This window comes from Apium graveolens, chromosome 3, assembly GCF_009905375.1.
Source record: "Apium graveolens cultivar Ventura chromosome 3, ASM990537v1, whole genome shotgun sequence".
Lineage (NCBI taxonomy): Eukaryota > Viridiplantae > Streptophyta > Magnoliopsida > Apiales > Apiaceae > Apium > Apium graveolens.
In genome coordinates this window covers 261,726,074-261,746,678 of record NC_133649.1, presented here as the reverse complement: position 1 = coordinate 261,746,678, position 20,605 = coordinate 261,726,074, and the positions used below count along the sequence as shown (strand labels likewise).

At 32.3% G+C, this 20,605-nt stretch overlaps 1 protein-coding gene across 1 annotated transcript; it reads right to left on the bottom strand.

Annotated features, from left to right (window-relative positions):
- Window positions 1-634: 634 nt before the first annotated feature.
- On the bottom strand, window positions 635-1,327 carry LOC141714980 (uncharacterized). Its single transcript, XM_074518470.1, has one exon. It carries the CDS (start codon window positions 1,325-1,327, stop codon window positions 635-637), a length of 693 nt encoding a protein of 230 aa, XP_074374571.1.
- Window positions 1,328-20,605: the final 19,278 nt, after the last annotated feature.

Sequence of the window (20,605 nt, the reverse complement as noted above, 5' to 3'; positions counted from 1 at the left end):
CATAAAGCTTCTTACCTTTGTTGGTATCTTTGGCGTCTCCCAATTGATTACGGCTTCAATCTTGGACGGATCTACTTTCACTTCTTCACTACTGATAACATGCCCGAGAAATTGTACTTCTCGTAACCAAAACTCACACTTTGAAAGCGTACAATTTCTGCTGTCGCAATATTTCCAAAACTATCCTTAGATGTTTAACATGCTCTAGTTCTGTCTTCGAGTAAACCAGAATATCATCTATGAATTCAATCACAAATTTTTCCAAATACCTTTTGAATACTCGATTCATCAGATCCATGAAAGCTGCCGGTGCATTTGTCAATCCAAAATCCATTACCAAAAACTCATAGTGTCTATATCTGGTTCTAAAAGTTTTCTTTGGAATATCTTCTAATTTGATCTTCAGTTGATGGTATCCCGATATTAAATCAATCTTAGAAAACCATATAACATCTTTTAGTTGGTCAAACAGGTCATCAATCCTTGGTAATGGGTATTTATTCTTAATGGTTAACTTATTTAGCTCCCGGTAATCGATACACAGTCGCATACTCCCATCTTTATTTTTGACAAACAAAACTGGTGCGCCCCATGGAGATATACTTGGTCTTATAATTCTTTTATCCAAAAGATCTTACAGCTGAACTACCAATTCCTTCATCTCAACTGAGGCCATCCGGTATGGGGCTTTGGAAACTGGTTCTGTCCCTGGTGCTAATTCAATAGCAAACTCAATTTCTCTGTCAGGAGGTAACCCTGGTAGATCATCTAGAAATACATCTGGAAATTCATTGCCTATTGGAACAACTTCTAGGTTTGGAATCTCCTTATTAGTATCTGTTATATTGGCTAAAAATGCTTCACAATTCTGGAGAAATAACTTCTTTTCTTGAGATATCGATAAAAATTTCTTTTCTTGTTTATTCCTTCTGAATACCACTTTCTTCTTTTGATCCACTGTTTGAAGTCTCACCTTTCTATTCTTACAGTCAATCTGAGCATTATTTTCTGCAAACCAATCTATTTCTTGAATAACATCAAATTCTCCCAACTTAAAAGGTATCAAGCTGGCATGAAAATGATGTCCTCTTATCTCAATGTCACACCTAGGACATACTTGATCTACTGCAACTTGATTTTTATTAGCTAACTCTATCATTAGCTCTTTGTCTAACAGTTCTATTTTACAATGTAGTTTATCAACAAAATCCTTAGAAATAAATGACCTTGTAGCTCCAGAATCAATTAAAACTTTAGCATTTACGGAGTTTACTGGAAGCGTACCTGCAACAACATCCGTACTCTGAACTGCATCCTTCATAGACATATTGAATTTTCAGGCCTTGGGTTGAGCTGGTGGTCCTTCAATCCTTGGCACCCTTTGAGATGGAGCACCTACAGTCCTGGGTGTGTTATTGGCCATTCCTGATGTAGGGTAACTTCTGGAGTGATGTCCTGGATTTCCACATGTAAAATAATTATTTCCTGGTCTCTGGCTTTGAATCAAACTTGGACACTTATTGGCAAAATACCCTTTTTTTCCACACTTGAAACATAACACATTGGTTGGACAGTTCCCAACATGTCTTCCACCAAAGTATCTGCTATAGGGTGTGGGAGAAGTGTTGAATATTTGCTGATTCTGGCTCCTGAACTGATTATCTTGGTTCCCATTCTCAGTTGATGGTCTCCAGAATCCCAAATTTCTATTTTTCTGAAACTCTGGCCTCTTATTAAAACGACCCTAAAAATTACTCTGTTGTTGTCCTAAAGATTCTAATTTCCTTTTCCCTACATCCATTTCTTTTTTAGATGTATCACTTCTACTTTCAATAATTATTTCCTTCTGAACTACTGCCATATAAGAAGTCATTTCAAACATAGCCACTTTATCTTGAATCCAATATTTTAATCCCTGTTGGAATCCTTTTGCTCTTTTCTCATCTATGTCAACTTGAACTGGAACAAATCTTTCCAATTCTGTGAACTTCGCTATATTCCTGCAACACTCAAATAATCTTGCATTAAACTCAAAAACTTAATCTCCATTTTTTCTTTATATGCCTCGGGAAATATTTTTCTAAAAACAATTATGTAAATCTTTTCCAGGTCACCACCTGATCTCTCTCCAATGCCTTTTTAGATTCCCACCAGTAGTATGCCTCCCCTTTTAGGAAATAGCTGACAAACTTGGTTTTCTACTCATCTCCTGCTCCAACCAAATCAAACGCTTTTTCTATTTCCTTAAGCCATGCATTGGCTTCCACTAGATCAACACTCCATTTAAACTCGGGTGGATTAACATCTTGAAAATTCTTAAAAGTCATTGTAGGTGGAGCTGCTAATTATTGTTGTTGTTGCTGGTGCTGCTGTTGTTGTTGTGCAATTTGCGTCACTTGTTGTTGCATCAGTCCCAACATTTGGACAATTGCTGGATCAGTATGACTTTCAGTACGATTTCCCCCTAAGTTACTACTCTTCTTGGGACCCATTTTCTGAAAATAAAATAGAAAATCTTTATAATCTGCTAAGCATAGATATAAATGTGTAGCAATTTATTAACATGACTAAAAAAATTTCATGCATAAAATCCTTTTATCCACGTTATAAATTTACCAATATTTTTAGTACCTGCTGTATACTTATTATATCTGCTCAAAATCTCAATGAATATTAATTTAATAAAGAATAGAAAATAAATGGGCCTCTACTATAAAGTGCTCAAATGAATAATGATCTGGATATAAATACAAGAATCTGAACAATCATCTGAATTTAAACTGAAATATACCATCTTTTAATCTAGTGAATCTGGATAATACAGAAGAAAATTAATACTAAATAGGAAAGAAAATAAATAAAATAAAGATAATACAAAAAAACTGAAATTATTGTACAAACCAACATATATATATAAAAGATACTGGTACAACCAACTCAAAGTACTGACTCGGCTAATCTAATACAAACTTTAAAACATACTAATCGATAATAAGAGTGACATAATAAAGGAATATACTATGCTACAAAAGATATCCCTACTCCGTCAAACTAACCCAGCTACCGCTGGCACAGTTCTCGCATCACACTGCATCATATATCACTGGTTGTCGCCATCATACACAACAAAGTAGAAGACAAATACCCTCTGTACTATACTGGGTCTCTCATCTTCTAAACCAACTCATCCATCATCCTCTAGCCACGCAGCTCATGCACCGTGCATAACTCTGATAGAATCCAGCTCACAAGTCGAGTAACCCTACGGGCCTTTGCGTCCTACTCACTGCTGGATGGAAGCTCTGCCAACCTTGCCCTGGTAATCTGGTCAATCACTCGGACCCTCGACTGCACCTCAGAACTCGAAAAACCTGCTCTAGAAGCGGTTGTCTGGCCATCTCCCGAATAGTCTGACTCATTCCGGCATTTTGGACTCTGTGAAAGTCACACTCCCTGCCCACTGCTGCATATACATGATATGGGACTACACTAGTAGCCACTTCCACTGGGGTCCTCGAAGAAACTGAAGTGATAGAGGTCGCAAAACTCTGTGCCCCGATATGCCTGGTCCTAGTATGAACAACCATATGGTCTGCCGGCATCTTAACTCTAGGCTCTGTAACTGCTACTATAGGCTCACTCTGAACTGACTCATCTGAATTCGATGAATGGGATGGAGGTCCTACTTGTCTACTAGAGTAACCAGTCTCATCCGAACTATCCTCCTCCACGAGCTCCTCCTAGAATCACATCACAGCTCACAAATATAAATCTGGAAACTTATGACCAAAAGACTATATCCGATAGTCCGAACTGAACTCGATATGAGTTAGACACATACTTATCTCATGTGATCTTCCTATAACTCAAATAAGACAACTCCTAAATCTATTTTAGTGACCATAACCTGTAGCTTTGATACCAAACTGTGACGCCCTCCAAATCCGAGGTCTAGATTTGGGGGTCACTAACTGTTAAACTATGAAATATATACATAGTGGAATTAAAATACTATTTATGACCCCTGCATGCATAAGGATTGAGCACATGTTATAATATGATATAGACACTAAAATAATCCATTAGTTATTACAACTACAAACCTGATTAGGATAACCTCTACACGAGGTTATGCTAATCCTCAAAAGTCTAATAAGTTTTACAAACCATTTCATTGTTATTATAATACTACAAACTAATTTACAAACTACACCAACTCCCAGATCCTACCTCCTGCTGCTGGGGCACCTGAAACCTAAAGATCTGAGGATGCAGAAGAGGCACCCTCTTTCTAGCAGTGTGTAACAAACGAGGCATCTCAAGCCCTCTCTGAAAGATTAGCACAATAAAAACAAGTTTGAGCTATGAAATGCTCAGCAAGCAGTATAAGTATGTGCTCGAAAAGATAACAACAGTATTATGCTGATAAAGAAAGAACAATAGATAATCAATGATATTTGAATAATAACTGAATCTAATAATAAGCTTGTAAAACAGTAAGCAATACGTTTTAGATTGGGAATCACAATATTCCGGCGAATGCACTATCACATGCTGATCAATCACTGTGATATAGCTGGATCATGATTCGTGGAATTCAGATCCCAAACACGACTACTGAAACAAAAGCTACATACCGGCCACAACCGTTATGTACTTTAATTAAAAAGGCACACTGTGGCCAAGGACAAAATTGTATTAACATATTTTAGTTAACACAAAGCCCTAATGCTAGATTGTCCACCCAGGTCACTTACGCATCTTCTAATCAAAATATTTTTCTGTCATAAAGGAATCGAATCAATCGATATTCTATCATAATCTACTCCCCATTTCACATGGTCCGGATTAATCTCAACAACTGATGGCAAAATAACTAGTAAGATTAGTTATTCGCTAAATATCAATATCACGTTCCACTGCATAGAGTAAAATGAGATAGCATAGTTATTCACTATCTATGAGGAATAAGATCAATATTCTAGTAGAACAATTACTAGAATTATCTGACTCAAATAATCTAAGAGTATTCGAAAGTACCGCATCAAAACAACAATATCATTTTCAAGTATATAAAGACAGGGGTACTTTCCTGGTATGTAAAGACTGAACTTAACATTTTATAACCCTGTCTTCCCTCCTGGACTTTATTTTATCAATTAAACACACTTGCTTAATAAACCAGACAAACTCGAATGACGTCGATACGTCTTAGCATCTACCGATCATTTATTAATCGTGGCATGGAATGATGTAAACAGATAGCATGCATCTCACATACCACGTAATTATGTTATGCACATAACATATAAGTTGGATCGTCAAAAGATAGGTCTCGGTATTTTTAAAACTGAAATCGGGTCAAAATAGGGATTTTTCGATAAGTATTGGACTTAGAACGACTCGTAAAACAAAAGTTCCTTCGATACAAGAGGATTCGGGGCTCGAAAGTATTTTTAATAAAAGAAAAATATTTTTCTGAGTCTAGACGCGTTCGTTTCATATTAAACGGATAAACAGTCTATTTATTATGATAAAATTAGAATAAATCAATTAATTACGATATTAGTTGATTTTTAAAATACTCAAATATATTTTTAAAAGCTCAAAATAATTTTTAGGAATTATTTGCCTTAATTATGAATAATTATACCTTATTTAATTATTTATAAATAAAATTAATTGGTTAAATGAATTAATCAATTAATTAAATCCTAAATGAATAATAAAAATAAATTATTAATAATTAAAACAAATCTGGATTTTTGAAAATAATAAAAGAAAATAATTTTTAGAATTTAAAATAATTCAGTTAATTATTAAATAATTAACCAAATTAATTTTGAAAATTAAAAATGATTTTTAAGAATTTAAAATTGAATTTTGAACAAATTTTTAAAATAAAATTTGTACAAACAGATTTTAAGAATGGATTTTGGGGAAAAAATGACTGGAACCGGGTCAAGGAAATCGGGTACACGGGTCAGGAAGAACCCTAATGGGTTCGTATGAATATGGCCAGAAATTCCCGCCGATTTCTAGGAATTCCCAGATTCCGGTCGTCGGGTAATTTTCTGGCGAAGTAATCCCCGTACCAAAAACAAATGATTATATCCAGTTTTTAAGTCCTAACATATTCATTAGCAACCCAACAACAATACTGAACCAACAAACACTGACCAACCATCCACGAATGGTGATTTCCGATCGAAATTCACCACCATCGCCAGTGAACTCGAAAATTCGGCGAAAACCATATCTTCGTGAATCCTCAACCATATTTAATAAACCATATATGAAAATAAATCTAAGAATATTTATAATTGATTAACAATAACCAGAACATCATAGAATTACACACAAAACACATGAATGATTTAAAGAACAGGGCAGCTTCGGTTCTAAGCAAAACAGGGTCAAAATCATGCGATTCTTATATCAATACAATCCTTATCAATCCTATAATCCTATACAACTATTACAAAAATATAATCCTATACAACTATTACAAAAATCAAATAATCATTGAAAAATTGAATTCGCAAATTCGTCGATACCGATGAACAAAGTTCGAATAGAAAACTCAACCTTATTATGCGATTCTTGTATCAATTTGTTCGTCTCAATCAGAGCTTTAATACACTTCCAAGATCAACACAAACGGATGGATAATTCGATCAGAAATTAATTTTTTTTTGAAATACGCACTCGAGGCTTATCAGATAAGGAAGAAGAAACTGTGTTTATCAGTTTGGGTTTTTGATTTTTATAAATTATACAAATATATATGGAAGCTATTTATACTCGTAACAATAATGCCGATAAATCACAAAATGATACCCATTTGTTCGTATAATTTAAAACCTGAAGCTCGAAGATAATAATTTACGGGGAAAACTTATATAAATATAATTTATAAATAATTACAATATTTATGTCAAAATTCCCCCAAAATTATGTACATTTCAAAAATATGAAAACAAAGACTGTTACAAGAGTCCTTGATTTTATAAAAATAAATGTACGGATTTTGTGGGCTTTTACGTCTCGGTCGGGTCCTCGTTTGATAACTTTTGGGAAACCAAAATAATTCTAAATTTAATATAACCCCTGATAACACAGTTAATAAGCGCGGATAATCATAAAACAAGTTTTAACACGTAACACGGAAAAAAAAAGTAATCTGACACACGTCCAGATTGCGAATCGATTCATATAATTGCATTTAAAACACATGTTAATTATTAGAAAAATACCCTGGTCCTAGAAGGACTAGATTAATATTTACTACACAATAAATCATGGCAACACATTTTAAATTTAATTAAACAGGGAATATTTATCATATATTTCACAAAATATGTGCATAAATTTCCCGGTTATTACAACTATCCCCGCCCCGATCCCCGAACACACCTTGAATCCTAAACAGGAATTCTTTTCATTACCGATCTCCACCGGAACGGGGAGGCGGGGAATAATTAAAAATAATAATTTTATATTTTTAATATATTTTTTAAATAAAAACTCGTCTACTAATTCATAATATATAAAAACATTGATAATATCTCATATTTTTAATATCAAATAATATTAAAATTGATTTATAATTTAAATGAATGGCAAATTAAAAATTTATATTATATTATAATTTAAACAAATTGATCAATAAAATTAAGATCATTTTAAAATTATTATAAATTTTTAAATACTAGTTTTTATAAAAATTTATTTAATAAAAAATATATACCCCATCCCGATACATAAATATATACATATATATATATATATATAATATGAGTTTACTAAGAGAATTTATAAATGTGAAGTGTGTGAAACAAATTGAAAATGAATATGATGTGAGTGAAACAAATATGAGGTGCTGGCATTTTTAAAATTTTATAATAAAACTATAAAAACTAAATAAAAAGGAGGCACGTAAATAATATAAATCAATATTTTATTTACTCAAAATTTAAAGTATAAAAAGTAATTTTATAAACAGAGAATATGTGATTTATCTAATAAGAATTTTAAAATAAACTCAAGAAGTTATGTAGAACAGTGGTAGTGATAAGAAACCTTTGAGTTGGACGTTTGGGATTTTATTCTCGGTACTTACAACAATTTACCTATTTTTTTTATCGTAGGGAACCCGCAGCCGGTATCCTTCGGTGCACACTAGGTAAATCCCATGTGCTCACGGAATAGCCTGCAAACCATGTGAACCAAAACCGTATTTAAGCGATAAGCTCTGGCTTTGGAGGCATAATCATAAATTATCCTCCTATGGGATTCGAACTTGTGACAAAGAGGATAGTTATCCCCTTTTTAAACAACTGAGCCAACCCTTGCGGGCACAATATACCTATTTTTAACAAAAATTGTGTGAGGAATGACATATTAATAATTTTCCAACATAAATGGGAGAATTTGTAATTTATAGCCATTAAAATGGCTCAATTTGCCCCTAGTCATCTTTTAATATATAGAAGGAGACTATCATAGTAACCCGTGCGAGACACGGGCCATTCTCTAGATTATTTTTGGGAATTATATAATTATAGCGTTTTTATTATTTTCTAATTGGTAAATATTGTGCAAAATCTCTGATATCATATATTATCAATTAATTATCAATGCGTTGATTTATATATAATATGTTATCAACCTACACAACGTTGCTAATATGCTAATAAAGCTCAGTAAGCAAATTATACATTTTTTCTTTACGTCATGTAATTTGTTTTTCCTGGATGAATGCAAGTCCCTGTGCGCTTCAAAAGAAAATGTTAAAAATTGTTTTCTATAATGCAGTCAGTGTGTCCAGGAGAAGTAAACTAAAAACTAATGCAAATGTTACTACATAGTTGAGCAAAATCTTTTAGCTTTAGATTGGGATGACAAAATAATCCGATCCGACGGATACCTGACCCGAAACCTGAAATTTTGGATTTACCGAACCCGATGTTATGGATTTGGATATGGATTTAATTTTTAAACCCAAAATTTTTTGGATTTGGATTTGGATATTAGGTATACCGATCCGAAACCCGATCCGAAATCCGAAACTCTATCCGAACCCGAAATCTGAAAAAAAATCCGAATTATTATATATATTAATTATATATATAATATTAGAATTTTATATATTACACATTATAATATTATAATATATATATATTAATATACATTATACATGTTATTATATAATTTTTAGAACATATATTTTTATATTTATGTTAAAAATTAACTAATTATAAAATTTAATTAAATATAATTATTCAATCATTTAAACGAGAGATAAGGTTAATAAGGTTAACAAATATTTTTTTGTAATAAATCTAAAAATCTGGGTATCAATTGAGTTGATTATTTAAATATTAGCTATACATGTAATAACACAATTAACGATATAGTGTAGTGGTTGAAGATGACACGTTAAAACTATTTCTCTACACGTCGCGTGTTCGATCCCAAGCACTTGTAATATCAATAATTATACAAATTTTCAGATTTCGGATTCGGGTTTCAGGTTCGGGTATTAATATCCAATTCAAAAATTTTTGGGTTTCGGGTATACCCAAATCCGATCCGAAATTCGATGGATCGGGTTCGGGTATTCATTTTCGGGTATTTTTCGGATTCGGGTCGGGTTCGGGGTATGGATAAAAATTTTCGGGTTTGGATTTGGATTTTGCAATATCCGATCCGATCCAACCCGATTGCCATCCCTAGCTTTAGCTAAATGAACTATGAGTTAATGAATTATTTCATTGTTAAATTAACTACCAACTTGCAAGTACCATGCTCGATTTTAAAAATGTATAACCACAAGTCACAAATACTTACAATCGTAATATTGAACAAAATTGTAAAAAATTACAATCATAGTATTGAATAAATTAAAAATACAAAAAATAGATATAATTTATTTTTATCAGAAAAATGGTAGATTCTGAAATATCGCCATTTAGGTTGATATTATATCATTGTCAATGTCATAACATGTCAGCTAAACTTGAGCAAATGTACTTAATTTTTTTAATCTTTTGAGCGAAGTCGTGGTTGATTGGAAGTCAGATAATTGTCAATGTCATAATTTATCAATAAAAATTGGTCTAATCTACCTAATTTTTATCCTAGTGAACAAAATTTCAAATCCAATCTATCATTCTTAATTTCATAAAGTAAATTATTTTTTGTAACTTTCCAATTGATCAATGAATTTGAATACGTAATTACATTAAATGTTTTATATAAGTAAAGATAATGTTCATGTTCGTAATATATATATATATATATTAATTATTTAGTCGATATAATGTTCATGTGTCTTGTATCGGTGATTTTAATATACAGAGTACTTAATAAATATATTGTATAAATATTGAACATACACGTTTTATAAATTTTTGCTTCAGTATAAGTGTACACATTATCATTAGATATTAATTACCATCTCTTATATGTGTATTAATATATATCGTATCGATGTAGAATAAACTCAAATTTAATTTTTATTTAGTTTTTTGGTATAAGTACATAATTGACTATAAGTCTTTAATAATCATTTCTTACGTGTATTTTCGTAAATGTAGATATAATGATGACATAAAAAGTAATATATTACAAATTAAAATACATCCTATGTGTTAATTTGTTTATCTTTTTTTTGTTAAATAGCTATTTTTATATGTTAAATTTTGATTAATATTATTATTTTAATGATAAACTTACATTATAATATATATATATAGGTAAGTCCAATTCTCACTAAAAACTATTTGTATTAACATAATAATACATGAGGGCAAATTTGTCATTACACATTAATAAAATTCCTCACCATTGATAAATAAAATGTCTAAAATAAATGATAATATGGTAGTAGTGATGTATTATAGTATAATTTTTTAGTTTATATCAGTTTATTATAGAGATATTTGAAAATTTAAATTAGTGATAACCGATATGACGTTAACAACCTTTTTTGTCGTATCTATAGGAAGTTCACGACGTGACTATATAATTATCGACTTGTCGGTAAAATTTTGATACTATGTAGTAAATTTTGAGTACGAGACGTGCATGGATATGTGACTATATTATTGTCGACTTACCTGTAAATATTTGATACTACATAGTATTCTTTGTATTATATATATATAAATTTCACGTAAGACAAATTAAGACTACAATATTATCTATTTATAAGCAAGTATTTGATATTTTATAATATTCATGAACAATCATTTAAATTTAATTCCTTAAAATTAATTATATAAATAATATAATAATTATATTTGAAGTGAAAAATAAAATATCTTAATATTTACGACACCCATATGTTATGTGTATGATTAACAATACATATGATTATATTGTGCAGTGGTATAAACATGTATATGTGAAAGAGTAAACTCGAGTTCGATTTTCACTAACAAATTTTATTTTAGTAAATATTAAACATAGGGAGAAGTTAGTCATTACAGATTATAAATAAAACGTTTCACTAATTTTATACCCATGTTGGTGTGTTATATAGAGATAAATCCAATTTTCTAAACTTAACTAACGAATAATCTAATAATTATGTTTGAAATGAAAAATAGAGTGACTTACTATTGACTACACTCACATATTATGTGTTTTATTAAAAACACATGTGACAATATGGTGTGATGGTATAAATATCTATATTAGAATGTATAGACTCGAGTTCAATTCTATCCAACAACAAATTTATTTTGATATGAATATCTATATTTGAATGTATAGACTCGAGTTTGATTCCGTCTAAATTTCAATTCATGAATAAAATATCTGACTAATTTTATACCCATCTTGGTGTATTTTATAGATAAAGGATATGAGATTTTTGCATTAGTATCAAATCAATTAAGTTAATCTTTTTTTTTTTTTAGATAAATACAGTTAAACCTCTTTAAAATAATATGGTTGAAAATAAGAAAAAATATTACTTTAGTGAATTTATCACTTTATTCAAGGTAAAAATACATTTTGCCTATTATGTTTAAACTGGAGAAAAAAAATATAATTTAGCCAGGTTATTATCAATTATTACGGTTCAACTGCAGGTCCACTATCAGTTAGATTGAAAATTTAAATTCTAATTTTATTACATGAAGCTATAGCAACAACACTAGGTTTCTCAAAATGTCATGGTGAACAGAAAAAGGCACAAAAAAAGAAATGTGCGTCACCTTCCCCTTACCATTTTAATGGCCTGTTTGGATTTCTTAAAAAATGTAATTTATAACTTAAAATTGAAAAGTGTCGTATAAGTAATATAAATATCATAAATTATATGTTATTTATGTGTTTTGATAAATTTGAGTATAAGTTTTTTTTATCGTAGGTAACCCGCAACCGCTACCCTTCGGGCGCACACTCGGTAAACCCTACGGGCTCGCGTAATAGCCTGCAAACCATGTGAACCAAGGTAAACCACATTTAAGTGACATGCTCTGGCTCAGGAGGCATAATCATAAATTCTCCTCTCGTGGGATTTGAACCTGTGACCAAGATGATAGTGATCCCCTCTTTAACCAACTGAGCCAACCCTTGCGGGCAATTTGAGTATAAGTTACTTATAAGTTTATAAGGTATTTGGTAAATCATAACTTATAAGTGATTATTTAAAAAATTTACTAACCATTATTTAAAAAATTTAATTCAACAGAAATTTAAATTTTTAATATAATAATTTCAAAACACGAATGTTTTGTGATTACGTTAGGTTAACTTTGTGATAGACGAATATCTTCAATTTTAAATAATAATTCTAATACATTATAATAAAATAAAAAACATAACATAAAAACATGAATTTTGAAATGAGTTCCTTCACACGTCTAAGGTAATAAATAAATAAAGAATAAAGCAAACAGATAAGAATGAATTGGGAGTAAAAAATGAAAAGCTGAAAGTTAGGTCCCGTCTACTTCAACAATTTCCAGAAAAGAAAATTTTTCTAATACAAAAGAAAAAAAGTAAAAACACATTCAAATTAGTTATTTTCTAAATAGGAAATTGTAAAATTAGAAAAGTGGATTTTCTAAATTATAACTAGACACTGAAAAATGTAAAAAACAATATTTTATTATTTTATGAAATTGTGAAAACTTGAAAACACCGTAAACTATACCGAGAGACACCTATCGAACTTCGACAACCACACATTTATAACTTTTTATCCTATTTACACATATCAAAACATGGTTATACTTTAAATTTATAAACAGAGAATATGATGAAGATAACAAAACCACATAAATAATTTGTCTGGTAGCACAAATAGTAAATGTTTATATATTAAATTAATTTATTAATACTATTAACATTTTTTTAATGTCATATACATAACCCACTCCACTAGTTATTGTAAATCTAGGCTACTTTCATTTTTTTAATGTATATGTATGATCATGTTAATATGCATTTATAACAAGTTCGTGGTACTTTTTTTAATTAGCAAATGGTAATTTAATTCATTAAGATAAGTTAAATCATAATAAAGTATTTTTATACTTAAATTTATAGATTATATGTATTAATATAGAACATAGAGAAAATGTTTAAATTTATTAGTAATATACATAAAAATATTGTGTATAATTATTGGTTATATGTTATTCAGAAAAAAATATAGTAGTTATATGCTAAATATATAAATACATATTTATGAAACTGAATAATGTTGTACAAGACATGCCTGTACATAACAAGACTAAGTCACACTGACAGCCCTTGGGATAAGTTGTATGATAATCTATATTTGTATTTTGTAATTGTATTCCCTGAGTCTGTAAAAATGTTAAGACTAGAGGACTTTTCTGTGAACAACCTTCAAACTAAGGAATAAATTCTGGAAGAAGATCAATTCTTGATCATGCCTCAGAGAGAAGTATAGAAACTTGGATTTGAATAATTCTATTATAGGAAAAATGTTCTAAGTCGGATATCGACAAGTCACAGATCAAGGGATATGCATGTCACGCCCCAAACATTTATAAAAGACAATATATGAGTAATTATATTAGTTAACAAAAGGAAGTAAATACATCTGAATCCAAGATCTTACAGTTTAGGGTTTGGAACAGCCCAACACTATTAACTATTACAACCTGATTTCAATATTGATTCCTCACACACAAAATCACTAACTACCTGAGCTTGAACATACGAATCGGTATCACAAGTCTTACGCGCTGTCTGCTTGAATCTAACCATATCTGCTAGCTGTAATATCAGGGTAAGCATGTATTGAGCCAAATGCTCAACAATCGCTATAATATACATAAACAAGAATAAAACATTAACAATGGAATTGAAAGATTCAACAATATAGTATCAAGAGATAAACTTTCAGGGTGATGGCATCTTTTCTTGTAATAAAACCATTCAAAACCATTTCCTTATCAAAAACCATTTTATGACGTACGGATTACAGCCGGTGATCAGCCGCGAAGTAATCCCAAACCTCGCTGGGTTCTAGACCATTAATGGGATCCCTAGGCAACTTTTAAGCCTACAAATTAAGAGCGGAAATGACTTGCGTCTCAGTCCAGATCCACTATCTAAAGAAAATATTTGTCCCCCTTCGGGACTGAAAATCCAAATTTTAACTTTTTATTTTAAAAACTGATGCCAAGTGACGGTTAATTTCTTAAACAGTGAGCATCTTTATCAAGGGTTTTAGATTAACTTTGAAGCACAGGAAATAGGTCCACTAAATTTCAAGGCCATGATCAACTAGACTATACTTCATCAAGGGAATTACAAGGTTTCTATTCACAAGAAATTTGACAATGAGATTTAGCAGGGTTATCGGATAGTATGAAGGAACTAAGTCAAACTAGGTTCAAGGTAATGGTTCCAGATAAGACATAGGTATTGAAATATAAAGAAGGTGAGCATCAGTTCAAAGTATAACATGTTATCATGCTTTAGGGGTAAGAATAAGGTTATCAAGAAATAATGAACGACTTTTAAGGGATAGCTGACTTTTAGGTATCAAGATAAGGTTATCGAGTATAACTTGCACAGGGTTCCACATCACAATTACTTGGTATATTAGCATGGTACGACTTTTGAATTACTTGCATAAAATCTCCAAGAAAAGTTAAACTACTTGCAATAGATACTTGAGGGTTAATGGCATTTTGCATATAATACGAAAGATAGATTTGAAACCACTTGGATCATATATATTAAGGTGAATTAGAATACTCGCATCATATATAAAAGCTGAGCTAACACTATCTTGCAGTATAAACAAAAAGGTAGGTTGAAACACTTGCCTTGAGAAAGGCTTGACTTGACTAGCAGGTGGGAGCAACTGGAGCTTCACTCGACTTTAATGGCAAGTTTACCCTCATCTAGAGAGCCTACACAAAATAATAATATCCTCATTATAATATATACTCACTAACTCAACCTAATTATAAACTAAAATTACGCACATTGGCACTTAGGCCTATATATACATAAACACTTATAATTACCTTATAATCATAATAGTTCACATAGCCACTCATATTCACATAACACATTTAAGTACATAATAATATATCCATACACACTATATTGCATCACTAGGCCTTGGATGATCTCACTCCACTTACTCAAGTCACTTAGTTATGCTAAACTAGCCAAAACTCTTAATATCGTCCTCATAACTCGAAGTGCCTTTTCTAAGCCATCAAGTTCTTATGGACCCTGACTTAGGCCTTACACTCTACTGACCTCAAACTATATTACAACTATGGTGGTCAACCTAGGCCTCACTCATAAGTGCCCTAAAACTAATGGTTAAGTGATTTTGCTCATTATAGTGATTTCAGGGTGACACCAATGGGTTTATGGGATAATTGACACCCTTACACTTCAAGTTTACCTCTAAAACTTATACAATAGACTCTTCTGACCATAAGGAAACTCTAAAACCTTTTTGTGGCTCAAGGGCCTAGCTTGGGCCTACCTGGGCCTAAGCTTAAAGTCCAATGTTCCCCTGTTTTCTGGACAGCAAAGTGTCCTGGTTTTGCACTAACTTATGACACATGATTCTAACTCAATTCCAATGAACTACGGCTGGAAAAACTCCTCTGACACTCCCTCTAACTAGGGCCAACCAAGGCATAGTGAGGGCCTCCCCATGACATGGTCAAAACTCCTCATTTCTAAGTTGTAACAAAACTGTCCCCTGCTGGACAGATTCTAAATTTTGGTGTGTGCACCTCACTAAATGGCTGGTTTTCTCTAATTTGTGACTTCTAGACTCATCTATACCCCAATTCTTAACTCCCCGTGGCTTGGGCCTAATAATGCCTAAGAAATGCCCATTCAAAATCAACACAAAACTCACATGCAAATCTGGAAACAATTTCAGGTCTCTATCCTAGCCTATCCACCATAACTCCCACTTTAAAACCACGAATTAAATCTCAACCAAGGAAAATTTACTAATATAAGACTCTAAACTAAGGCCTCAACAAATAATAGAGATCATCCATACCCTATAGTACCAACATGCAAATAAAACTTAACATGCAACTCAAGATGATCACTAAATCAAGTTCGACTAAACAAGAGGGTTATTAACTCATAATTTCGACTTAAAATACTTAAATACTTCAAAAGATCATGCACACTACCTTTTAAAAACTAAGATCAAGCATAATATCAAGGAAACAACTCGTTTTAAGCACATATAAGGTCGAATTTATCACAAACTAAGCATGCCTATATATTTTTGAAAAGAAGAGCATATATAACATGATTATACTTGAAAATAATGCCCTATCTCTAACATGTAAAGTAGAATATGACTTTATAACTAAAGATCAGTAGCATGAAAAGGTTTTAAAAGAGTTTTATTCATGGAAATACTTAGTTTATGCACATAAAAAGTATATCTCATAGAGAACTCTTTAATCCACATGAATTAAGAGTTTCTCTTTGGAGATCACATAAATTCAAGACATGCAAGAATTAAACTTCATCTCCTAAGCATGGAACTTCTTGTAAAGTGTATATTATATGAATAGGTAATGGAATTACAATAGAATGACAAGGATTTGATGAAGAATAATTGAAGGGAATGAGGGAAGGGGCTTCGGCCGAATGAAGAAAAAGAGAGGGGAAGGAGAGAAAATTTGAGAGTGAAAATGATGAGCTTGAGTGGAGTGTGGTTTTGGGTTAACTCCTCTCTTTATGGTTCATCATGCACTAATTCAATAGTGGAATTTGGAATATAGTAAAGTGCCCTTCTCCAATAACCAAGCAAAAGTGTATGCACGGGTAGTTTAGTCTTTTGGTGGATAGAAGAAGGTTAGTGGGGTATGAATTGTCTCTTATGCCCTTTTAAATTGAATTGGAGGGTATTTGCATGCATGGCCAACTAAGTAATTTGCAATTTAAAAATCAACTAATTTATATAAAACAATTTTTTATAAATATAAATGCACCTCCATAAATCACAAAATAAATATCATAAAATAGCTTATGATTTTAGAAATTTAATGATATAAAATTTGAAAGTTTATTGTTAAAAGATTTTTAAAATCGATTTTTCATATAAAATGAAGTATTTTTGATTATCATTTAAAAATACTAAATGATAAGATTTTCTTTTCAATTTTTTTTATATAAACTAATACATTAAACACTTAGTTTATAGGCACTCATTCATATAGATCATCCATATTTATAATTCCATACAATTTAAATTTTAATTATATACACACAATTATATATAGATAGGGTTTAGAGATACCAGTCATAACATCCTCTCCCCCTTTAAGGATTCTGTCTTCAGAATCTAGGAGAATAAGTGAGGATACTGACTACGTATATCCGACTCTAGTTCCCACGTCGACTCTTCAACCTTGGGATTTCTCCAAAGTACTCTTACCAACTTGACCAACTTATTTCTAAGACTCTTCTCTTGCCAGTCGAGTAATTTGACAGGTTGCTCCACAAATGACAGGTCTACCTGAATCTCTATAGGTTTATATTCTATCACATGGTTGACATCAGGATTATACTTTTTAAGTAATGATACATGAAACACGTTATGCACATACTGATATCGAGGCGGCTAAGCTAATTCATAGGCCACCTTCCCTACTTGACTCAAAACTTCAAAAGGACCAATATATCTAGGTGCTAACTTCCCTTTCTTGCCAAATCGAGACAATCCTTTCCTCGGTGATACTTTCGGCAATACGGCTTCACCTACTTGGAATCTGATATCCTTACGTTCCGGATCTGCATAATTTCTTTGCCTATCTTGAGTAGAAAGTAATCTCTTCTGAATCAATTTGACTGTCTCATGCATTTGTTGTACCAATTCCGGGCCTAAAATCTTTCTTTCTCCCACTTCATCCCAGCTGGTTGGTGATCTGCATTTCTGTTCGTATAAAGCTTCGTATGGTGGCATGCCAATACTGGTGTGATAACTGTTGTTATAGGAGAATTCTACCAATGGCAGGTGTTCGTCCCAACTTCCCACAAAATCAATCGTACAGCTATGAAACATGTCTTCAATTGTATGAATTGTCCTCTCGCTTTGACCATCAGTCTGCGGATGATACGCCATACTCATATTCAACTTGGTGCCAAGACTTTCTTAAAATTGCTTCCAGAATCTCGAGTTAAATCAGTGGATCTCTGTCCGAAACTATTGATACAGGTACGCCATGACGTAATACTGATTTCACGCACATACAGGTGGACCAATCTGTCCAATGAAGACCTCTCGTTAATCGGAAGAAAATGTGCCGACTTCGTAAGGCGATCAACTCTAACCCATATAGCATCATGTCTGGATTTCATTCGTGGTAATCCTACTATAAAGTCCATGGCAATGTTTTCTCACTTCCATTCTGGAATCTTTAAAGGCTAAATGAATCCACTTGGTCTTTGATGTTCTGCCTTCATTTTCTGACAAGTATAGCACCTCGCAACCCATTCTGCTACTTCTCGCTTCATATTTGGCCACCAAAAGTTTTGCTTCAAGTCCTGGTACATCTTGGTGCTTCCGGATGGATTGAAAATCTAGAATTATGAGCTTCTTGCAATATCTCATTCTTCAATTCAGTCACATGAGGAATCCAAATTCCTGAGGAAAACCTTAATATACCTTGTTCATCCCTTTGAGTACAAATCTCTTCTCCGTTCAGTTGATTATTCTCCTGTTTCATCACTTCTTCCTGACATTTCTTTATCTTTTCCAACAATGATGGCTGAAAAGTCATAGTACGACAAATCTCCTCAGCTTTTCCGCAAACACACAGTTCTAATTCAAATCTCCTGATTTCTCCAGATAATTCATTTGATACCGCTGCCATATTCAACCTCTCTTTCCTACTCAAAGCATCAGCTACCATATTTTCCTTTCCCGGATGATAATTTATCGAGCAATCATAGTCCTTAATTAATTCCAACCATCTCCTTTGCCTCATATTGAGCTCCTTCTGAGTGAAATATACTTCAAACTTGTGATCCGTGTAGATCTCACACCTTTCTCCGTAAAGGTAATGTCTCTAGATCTTAAGTGCAAATACTATAGCTGCTAATTCCAAGTCATGTGTAGGATACTTCAATTCATGTGGCTTTAACTGTCTTGACGCATACGCAATCACCTTGTCGTGTTGTATTAGCACGCAACCCAGGCCCTTATGTGAAGCATCACTGAAAATCACAAAGTCTCCTTGATCGTCTGGTAATACTAGTACCGGAGCTGTAACCAACCTCTGTTTCAATTCGTGAAAACTATCTTCACATTCTGCATTCCATCCAAATTTCTGATTCTTCCTAGTCAATTTAGTCAATGGCGTGGCAATTTTCGAGAAATCTTTAACAAACCTTCTATAATATCCCGCCAATCTTAGAAAACTTCACACTTCCGTAGGTGTCTTTGGTCTCTCCCAACTCATAATTGCCTCAATCTTTGCCGGATCCACTTTGACTCCTTCATTTCCAATAACATGTCCCAAAAATTGAACTTCCTTTAACCAGAACTCACACTTAGAAAACTTGACATACAACTTCTCTTGTCGGAGTATTTCCAATGCTAACCATAGATGCTACATATGTTCTTCTTCTGACTTTGAATATATAAGAATATCATCAATGAATACCACTACAAACTTGTCCAAATACTTTTTAAATACCCGGTTCATCAGATCCATAAATGCTGCAGGAGCATTAGTCAACCCAAAAGGCATTACTCAGAATTCATAATGTCCGTATCTTGTTCTGAATGCTGTCTTCGGGATATCGTCTTCTTTGATCTTCAATTGATGGTATCCTGATCTTAAATCAATCTTGGAAAAACACTTAGCTCCTTTCAGCAGATCAAATAAATCATCTATCCTTTGTAGCAGGTAACGGTTCTTAATCGTCATCTTATTCAACTCCCGGTAGTCTATATATAACCTCATGCTTCCATCCTTCTTCTTTACGAATAGAACAGGTGCTCCCCATGGTGACGTACTTGGCCGTATCACTTCTTTGTCCAACAATTCTTGTAGCTGGCTCGCCAACTCTTTCATTTCTGTTGGTGCCATTCTATAAG

Bases quoted from the DNA above. Each gene is read 5' to 3' on its own strand.
- LOC141714980 (XM_074518470.1), bottom strand. From the start codon at position 1,327: ATGTCTATGAAGGATGCAGTTCAGAGTACGGATGTTGTTGCAGGTACG.